This window comes from Onychostruthus taczanowskii, unplaced genomic scaffold (assembly GCF_017590055.1).
Source record: "Onychostruthus taczanowskii isolate IOZ18803 unplaced genomic scaffold, ASM1759005v1 scaffold39, whole genome shotgun sequence".
In the NCBI taxonomy this organism is placed as follows: Eukaryota; Metazoa; Chordata; class Aves; order Passeriformes; family Passeridae; genus Onychostruthus; species Onychostruthus taczanowskii.
The window spans coordinates 7,464,851-7,474,328 of NW_024501348.1; the positions used below are offsets into that span (position 1 = coordinate 7,464,851).

The window sequence follows — 9,478 nt, forward strand, 5'->3', positions numbered from 1 at the left end:
TACAGCTTCCTCGTGAGGGGAAGAGGAAGGGCAGGCATTGATCTCTTCTCTGTGGTGACCAGAGACAGAACAAAAGGGATGGTCTGAGTTGTATCAGGGAAGGTTTAGGTTGGATAATAGGAAAAAGTTTTACCCCCGAGGATGTTTGGGCATTGGAATGGGCTCCCCAGAAAAGTGGTCACAGCACCAAGCCTGACAGAGTTCAAGGAATGTTTGGACAATGCTCTAGGGCACATTATGAGATATTTGAGGCAGACCTTTGCAGCGCCAGGAGCTGGATTTTGATGGTCCTTGCCGGTCCCTTCCAGCTCATGATATTCTATGATTCTAAGATGTAAGATGTCCTTTGTGACATCGCTCAAGCACCTTTAAATAGATTTGTTGGGAGCAACTGCAGCCAGTGTTTGACTACAGCAAACTGTAGGTAGTTATCAGGTCAGAACACTGTAGCAATAATTGAGATACACTGTGAATCTCTCTGACAAATGCTAATTTGTTTACCTTCTTGTAATGTTACATTATTTTCTTTCAACTTCTCATCAGTTTGAGACTTTGTATTTTCTGGTTTGTTTTCCACATCAACTCTTCCTTCAGGGATCTTTAGTGTGGCCCTTTTATGATCATTTTAAGCATTTCAGCATTTTCTCATTATTTAGTGGACAGAATGAAGTCTCAAGTAATTTGGAAGCTGAGCAAAAGTGAACTGAGCTGTCTTAGGGTTTGTTACAAACTAGCTAGGCTTTATCTCTGCCTCTAGAACTTCCTAGCAAAGACATTGTTGTGGAATGTATTCTGTGTTTTAGATACTATACCTTACTATAAAGATATCTCAGTTTCAGAAGTAAAGCACAATGGCAACTTCAGTTTTGTTTGTTGCAAAAGCTGTGTCTGTGCTAGCAAATTAAAAGGTGCCAGGGCCTGCAGACTTGAAGCCCAGAGCTGACACTGTTAAATTGTTGACAGCAGAGTCCCTACACTAGGTCCAGGACAAGCAGCATTCCCCCAAGCCACCCTTGGCATGGCTCAGGGGGTAGCTCAGGCCCAGCTGATAATGCAGATGCAGCTGTCCTGTTTTGGAGGTCGAAATAACCCAGTAATATGGATATGGCCACTGGCATGAGCAACTGGCCAGAAATTGAGTGGGCAGTAGTGCTCTTCTGATTGCTAGTATGGGTAAAATTCAAAACTGAGGAATATAGCAGCAAGAACACCTTACCTTCTGTGTACTGGAATTTGAAATTTTGTTGTCTGCAAATAGGTCATGACCTGTCCTCTTACAGAGTCCTACGCTATTAGAATTATCCATCAGTGAACGAACTGAAAGGCATACACATCACTCTCCTGGGGGAAGAGAAAAATGTAAGTATGCTGGCTGCTGAAAAATTTCAACTGAAAAATCAGGGTTGGGAGTATATGGGAACAACACAATTCAGAAGTACACTTAATGTGGTGAAATCTGGCATGCACCAAGCCAGGCATGTAGTTAAAACCATCAGAAACTGCTATGCAGTGTCTGAGGAAAGCACTTTCAAACATATAAACAAAAAAAAAAAAAAAACAAACAAAAAAAAAACCAAAACAAAAAAAAAAAAAAAAAAAAAAACCCCAAAAAAATTGATACATGGACTAAATAGACATTGCTTTATTATAACAACTATATTAAAAATAAATTCCTATGTATTTATTCAACCTGGTTTTCACAGGATGTGTTTCTTCACATTAGCTGATTGACTTTTAGTGTTATTTGATGCTTTATTTATAATGGTCTGTCAAGAGGTTATTATTAGTAGTCAAATTTGATGCTGAAAGACCAAGTTCAATTCCTTTTTTATTCAATCTTGGAAGTTGGATTTTAAAAAAATTCACACATGCAGAAACTAGAACTGTGCTGTGCTCCAGAGCTTATTGGATGAACACCCATCAGTGATGAGGTGAGAATGTGCATGACACTACACTATAAAATAATCTTTCCATTATTTTACCATTCGAAATATAGATACGCCATTTTCCAACAGTGAGAGTCTCTGAGTGTCTAAAAAACTTCTTAGTTTGCCCAGCACTGCCTGTTCCGGCTAGGTCATGATCCACAAATCTCAGCTTGTTTGTATGCCCTATACTTGGATCATTTTCTGACCATGCTTACAAAACTAGGTCCTAACCAAAGAGGGGGTTGTGCAGTTTTAATTTACTCTTGTGTGCAGGAGGATCCCACTTCAGTTCTCTTCCAGGGAAGAGAAATCAGTGTTTTGTACCTCAGAACAGACTGAGCTAGCCACCTGGGAAAATATCCTTAAGACAGGGTTCTTCTTAATCTCTGTTAATTTTCTGTTAAGAAAGCTGCTCCACTCTGCATGAGAAAACTACCGATTAGTCCATCTAGAATGATCACAATCTTTTAATCTTGTGGCAGGGCCTCACCTGGGAAAAGGGAGTCACGTGTGCCAGTCTTCTTCTTACATTAGTATTAGGTTAAAAACAAGGAAGCAAAGAAAAAATGCAACCAGTGTCACATACATGCAGGGATCATTTGCGGTCTGATCACACTTCTTGTGAAGCGCTGGTACTCTACAACTTGTCAAATCAAGAGCTTGGTTCAATTACTTTAAATCAGCAGTTATCTTACACAACTTGTATCTCAATTAGTACACCATGCCTATGTGGCTCACCAGAGCTGGGCAAACTGAAAATATAAAATAATACTTTCAAGGCACCAAGTAGATGCTATACAAGAATACAAAATGTTGAGAAATCTGGATCAGCAGACCAGCATTTTCTCAGAAGACTGAACAATAAATGGAGATCGGAATCTCAGTGATGCGTATTTCATGGATGACTGACAAATCACATATCCTACACAAAGTAGGCACTGTCAGCCAAATGGCTCAATGCTAACAGCCCTGAATTTTTACTGTAAGTGCAAATATTGGTACTACTCATTCTACATCATTGCTATTTTGGGGAAAGTATATATTTCAATTGCATAGAAATAAAAATACTTGGTAGGTCTAAACTAAAACAACATTAGAAGGAAACACTCGGGAAGAACTAAGGATGGTCTTTAGGCTGGCAACAGAGCAAGGCTGTGTTGGATCGGACTAATGAGCTTTAAAATTGTGTATCTGTACTATCACTGGCTGTTCTTACCTGTAAAAGTATCAGTTCTTCTAAGGACTGCTAAAATCCTTGCCACTGAGACTTCTGAGGCAAAAGTGAAGCCCAAATGGCTATATTTTGTTATGAGGAAAAACATAGTTTTTAATTTAAAATCTTTCAAGTGTTTCAATTCTTGAACTATACCCTAGAGTTTATAGAGGGTCTTGCTTTGTCTTCTCTGAAACAGAGAAATTTTGTATGCACTGATTGAATATTACTTCCTCCATGTATCTTATTCCTTTTCCTTGGTCTTTAATCCTATTCCTAAAGTATTTTTCCTTGATCCTAATTTTCTCCTGAACTCTAATTTTTTGAGATAAGGTGAAAGAATTAATGCAATATTACAACAGAAGATGTGTTATTGTTTTGTTTCACTGGCTTCATATTAGAGTTCTAGAAAAAAAATCACCACATTCTCAATGTTGAATATGTAATAAATAGAATGGTATTTTAAAAAGATTTACTACTGGCTATCAAATAGAGGGTTTTTTTTCTCTCCCTTATATTGATTTGGAGCCCATAAGGAGCATGAATGACTCATATAATTTCTTCAATAGTTTATTTTGAATGTAACATCATGAAATTATACCTACATTGTTCTGCTCATCTCTTCCCTCGGTAGATCTCACTGATATTTCTTACGGCTTCCTCTACTTTTATCTAAATTGCATATTAGCAAGTTTATCAGACTGTATGTCTGATAACAATATCACAGAATCCCTTAAGTTATTACATAGATGTAAATCTTTAACAGTCTTTTGTATTAACTCAGAGAAATTCCAAGTCTATAGGAAAGCTAATGATAGCCAGCATAATTTTGAAAAATCAGGCAAACAACCTCTCATCTGTATTTTTAAAAGTTGCATTTCTAACAGGCTACTACAGTAAATGAAAACATCACACCTAAACCCCAAATTGGAAATGAATCTCAAGCTTGGTTAAATAAAAATCTAAATTTTCATTTAGAGAAATGGAAAGACAAAGAGTAGCTGAAGGCCACTATTAAATTGTGCCTTAACAAATTTTATAATTTACCAATTTAAGTAAAATTTGTCACTTAAGATCTCAAGTAAATCTTCTTAGACTCAGAACACTAATATGAAACCATTGAAATAAATGAATGATACATGTTATTTTGAGAATCTTCTGCTCAACAAAAATTGCCTTAGCATATTAGAACACTTTACTACAAAGTAAAGTAACAGCAAACATTTTCAAAATTTTTGTAGAAGTAGTAATCTAAGCAAATAATTGTCAATATACAAAGCAACATAATTCCTATTTTCATTATGGAGTGACTCTCCTCTAAAATATACCCTGTGCATTAATTTTTTCAGAGCTTCTCTTAAAAAAAAAACTTCTACATAATCCTTAGAAGACTCAGAAAACTTTGGAGACATCAAATAGACGTGAAAATAGACATGGCAAATCTCCAAGAGTCTCTGTGAAGAAAAGCCCAATAGCAAACAATTAAGTGCAGCATTTTAATAATTTTCTCAATATCCTCTGGATAATTAGGGAATGGATTCAGCGTAGAAAGTTGAAATGTCAAACAGATCCAGGAAATTTAATTGAAAGTCTTTTACAAAATACAGGAACACAAATAAATTTGCTTTAAAACAAAACAAACCCAAACAAAATCCCCAGCATGAACCAGTAGAATTCCTCTATTCAGTAGGAATAACATAGGCCTTATTCTTAGTTTCTCTTTGTAAGGGAAGGTTTTGTACTCAAAGATATAACAGTGAAACCGAAAGAATGTCAACACTGGTGCAATTCATATTTATTTGGGTAACAGCATATTAAAGAGGTTTTTAGGTTCATTGGATGAACTCCAACAAGGCTCATTTACTGCTCAAAATATAAATGACATATAGATCTACTTTCAAAAGCCTGATAGTAGATTTTCAGCTAATTATTTGTTTTTACACAAAATTTATAGAAAACATTTTCAGAGGCTAATCTATTTGTGTGCTTTTTAAAAAAATATTAATTTGTCAGTGCTGCTGGTGGTTTGGGTAATACAGGTGCCTAATCCTATTCTCCTCTTCACCACTGGTGAGAAGCAAGCAGGAGTAACAGGAAATATTTTCAAAAATAGTGGAATGGGAAGACATGCACATTCTGTGGTAAAGGGCACACTGAAATGGGAAATAAAGTGAAAACTAGAAGCATACAGTTTACTATTTAATATCTGATAAGGGTAGAATACAAAGCAGCCAAGCACTCTGTTAGAAACTTCATGGTAGAAAGTTCTGGTAGGTTACTGATGCAGGGTGCAGAAAAGGTATGGATGTATTCTTGGCATGAAGCATGAACAAGTGAGTATTTAAATGAATTTTGATGTGAAGCTACTTAGTTAAGCTCCAAGTTATTGTCTGAAACTACAGAAGAAATTTGCTCATAGTAGTATTGTATTTTAGTACGTGTGGTTCTTTCTGCATGAAGTTAACACAAATGATAATAAAAAAAGTTGCTGGCCTCACAAGCACTCACTACACACAACCTTGTGAGGTTTATGGTTGGTTTCAAGAGTTAGAATCAACAAGCAACTAGTGGTGATAATTCTCATTTGAGGTGGAAAAATCTCACCAAAAAAGCCCTGTTCAAGTAACCAACCGACCATCCAAACCCGAGGAAAACTTAGTCACTGCTTTATGTTGCTCTCAGCCACCCCCTGCCAATATCATGCTTCAAATATTTAGCTACATTGTTCAGCTTGACAATCTACAAACCCTAAATACTTTCCTTTGTCTCTAGAGAAAAGGAGAAGAGCAAATTTCAAAAGAAACAGAAAGGCTTTTCATGTCAAGTACTGCCACTAGTAGGGTCCAAAAAATGTACTTTCCAGGCACAAGGTATAAAATCATACTGACACAAAAAAAAACACTGGCTAAAATATATCAGTAAAAAAAAACAAACAAAAAACCCAACCCCCCCAAACCAACTAATCCCAAAAGTGCAGAAAGATACCGGAAAATTCAAGAAGAAACCAAAGATACTACATTCTTATCTGTCAAAGGTAACCAGTAATTCAAGAAAATTCTAATATATCTGTATTTGGATACTTACAGAGCTTATAGCACTTTTTTAGGGGGGAAGAGGGGGATGGAACAAAAAAAAAAAAAAAAATTATCAGGTTAGGGTAAAAAGAGACATCCCAAACCAGCAACTCTTAGGATCAGTCCATTGCTTAGTATAGCTGATGTGTAAAATCTCCAGCAACAGGAACATCTATGAAACATTATTCTTCCTTTTTTTTTTTTTTAATTAATTTAGCAATTGTGTGTGAATATTAACATTTGAAAGTCACACAAGTCACAAAATGAAATAATTCCATTACTATTTTTTTATGAAGACCTTTCAGAGTAATTTCTCTTGAAAACATTAAATCTTGCTGAGAAAGCAGGACTGATGTATTTTATTTTAGAATAATGTAAGGTGAAAAGATTGCATGAAAGAAAAGGGATTATTAGAAAGCAAAACAATAAAGATAGTAAAAATTCAAAGGTTATATTTTTCTTCACTTGTGTACATTACAATAAAAATCTTAATTTTAACTGAAAGAATAAAAAAACCTTTAAAAATATCCCTGAGAAATGAATGGAATATTTATTACTGTTGCAGAAATTCAATCTAACGTGTATCACCAAGCAATAATAATTAGGCATTTTGTCTTGTGTGTGACTTTCATGTTGTGCCACACATGCACATAAAAATCCCATCAGGTTGAATCTGTAAAAAGAAAGTGGAACATTTACGTTTGTAAAAGCTGTTAATTAAATATTGCTTTTAGTACTGCAGTGCTCAAGCTCAAGTCTGGGACTATGATTCCATTTTGCTTGGTGATCTAAAAAAAATTAAATAAAATACACAATCCTTATTTTATTGTCAAAACACCAAGAACTTCTTGATTCTGTGGGCTGTATTTTGAACTGCAATAGGAGAAGTTATGAGTTGCCAAAAGAACAAGAGTCAATATATCTAGGAGAGTTTTTTCCTCTACTTTCAGACTCTGTAACTGATAAAATTTTTTTATTGCTTGGTTTACAGTTTCAGTGATGTCATATGCCATTATACTTTCTTTTATGTAAACATCAAGGGAAATTAAAATGTTAATCACATTATTCATGTAGCCCTTTGTTGTGAGAATCACCTATGAAAGATATTACAATGCACATTTTACATGGCTAAGAAAATATTCAAGTCACTTTATTTTTAAAATCTTTATTAGACATTAAATATTATTCCATTTCCTTTTTGATTATTTGAAGTGTGGATTTAAAATGAAGCTGAAACAGAGTGGTTATTATAACAAATCTGGGGAAAGGGAGATACATGTACATTTTTAAATATATAGTGATCATAGCTACAGATACAGTGATCAAATCTAGTACATACAGTCTTGCTTTTCTTTTTATTAAAAAAAGAATTTATCCTACAAAATAATTTACCTTAATGATAACAAATTCTAGATTAGGATTTTAATGATTTTTTAGTACATGTGATAATTGTATATAAAAAATGCACAGCATCTAGACATCCACTATATAATTATAGCTTTTGTAATAAGACAATGGAAATAAGTGATGTTTTAGCCACCTTTCTTTAACCTTTCAGGATAACATTTCTTTAATAAAGCAGAAGGGTGATTGCAGCGAAGCTTTCTCACCATGTCAAGCACAAAGCTCGAGCTCGTACACTGAGCTTGCAGGCCTTGGAAACACGTATAAAAATGCTCAGTGCTGGTTACCCTAAGCTGCACAGAAACGTTGTTCAAATTTAATTTTGTTGAAAGTTAGATAGTTGAGAATTTCAGGGGATTTTATGTACAGGAAAAAAAATAGTTCTTTGTCTAGTTTCTGTACAATTTCAAATATACTTTTGTCTTTGCTTCACAAGTTGCATCAGTTAATAACTGGGGCTAAAGAAATATTTTAAAATTATAACTTGCCCTGTTTACATTGATCTCTGCTATATTAATTTTTATTGTCCACAAATACATTCGTTCTTGCAAGGCCCCAACTCGACAAGAAAAAGCACAGACACGTTGCAAAACATAAAGACAACGAATCATGCTCCTTTAAATCCCTCATCAGATATGGATTTTTTAAAAAAAGCTGATTATCAGCGGACACCGGCTTTGTTTTTATTTTCTTTTGACTGTAAGCAGCAAAGAAACAGTTACAGGACAAACCAGAAGGTTTTATTCAGTATCCTCAAGGTAGCAAGGTAGCAAACATGAAATAAAACAATTATTTAACCGTTAGCCGGGGTCCGTACAATGTTGCAGCCTTTCAGGAACCTTCGGTAGGTTATCGATCCGCTAGTGATTTACCTCCAGTTCAGCCATAGGTTGCAGGCATCACCATCCATCGCTCGTCCTCGCGTTGACAACACTCCTCCTTTTGCCCATCGCTCCTGGAAGGCAGAAGATTCGTCAGTCCCGCATGTCTGATCCTGCTTGGCGGCAAGAGCAATGAATAGAATCGTTATCAGCTGTCTGGGTTTGTTTGGTTGTTTTGGTTTTTGTTTCGTTGGGTTTTTTTCGTTTTTTTTTTTTTTTTTCTTTTTTTTTTTTTTTTTTTTTTTTTTAAAGGGAAGTTCTCAAAGCGAGCGCCCAGCGAGCCCTTCACCCCCCCAGGCGGAGCCGCCTGGGCAGCCCCGCTGAACAATGTAGCAAGGCGCCTTTCTGGCTGCTGGGGGCTTGCTGGGATTTCCCCCCGCTCCAGACCCACGGCAGGAACCGGGCTGCGATGTTGCAAGAATAAGAAGCAACAACGCGTGACACTGTGGCACTTACGCGCAGATGCCAAAGCCCCTGGCAGCGCCCCGAGGTCCCTGGCTGGCTCTGAGGGAGCGGGCTGGGCTACGGGGGAGCCGCGGGCCGGGGGTGTGGAAGTGCCGGGCCTCCCCATCGGGGCCGCGCTCCCCGGGGGCATTTTGGCTTCGCTCGCTTCCCATTCTTGCGACGCTGGAACTCGGGAACTTCCAGCGCCGCCGCCGCGAGTCGCCGCGGCCCCGCCGCCGCAGCCCCTCCTCCTCCCCGTGCGTCGTATCCCTCCGCGCTCCGGCACAGCGCAGAGAAAGCGCCTTTCAGCCGCCCGCCCGCCGCCTTCCCGCCCACCCCGCCGACATCTTCTGCCACAGCCCGCCCGCCTTCCCGCTAATAAACGCGTAGCGCTCGCCCCTCTCTCCCCTCCAGCGCCGGACAGCGCTGGGGGCCGCCGCGGCAGCGGGGCGGTAGCCGGGGTCAGGAGAGTCCGGCTCCCCCCTTCCTGCCCTGCCTGGCCGCCCCCTCCAGGCAGCGGCGGGGACTGGGGTG

The 9,478-nt window shown here is 38.0% G+C and overlaps 1 protein-coding gene across 1 annotated transcript in view; it reads right to left on the reverse strand.

Annotated features, from left to right (window-relative positions):
* Positions 1-7,364: 7,364 nt before the first annotated feature.
* The window catches only part of LOC121339993 (translation initiation factor IF-2-like), a 2,465-nt gene continuing 351 nt past the window's right edge, over positions 7,365-9,478 (reverse strand). Inside the window, exons 2-3 of the mRNA XM_041412330.1 lie at positions 8,957-9,470; positions 7,365-8,574 (exon numbers count right to left, since the gene is read on the reverse strand). Coding sequence (XP_041268264.1) covers positions 8,519-8,574; positions 8,957-9,470 — 570 coding nt within the window. The 3' untranslated portion in view covers positions 7,365-8,518. The remainder of the gene's footprint in view (positions 8,575-8,956; positions 9,471-9,478) is intronic.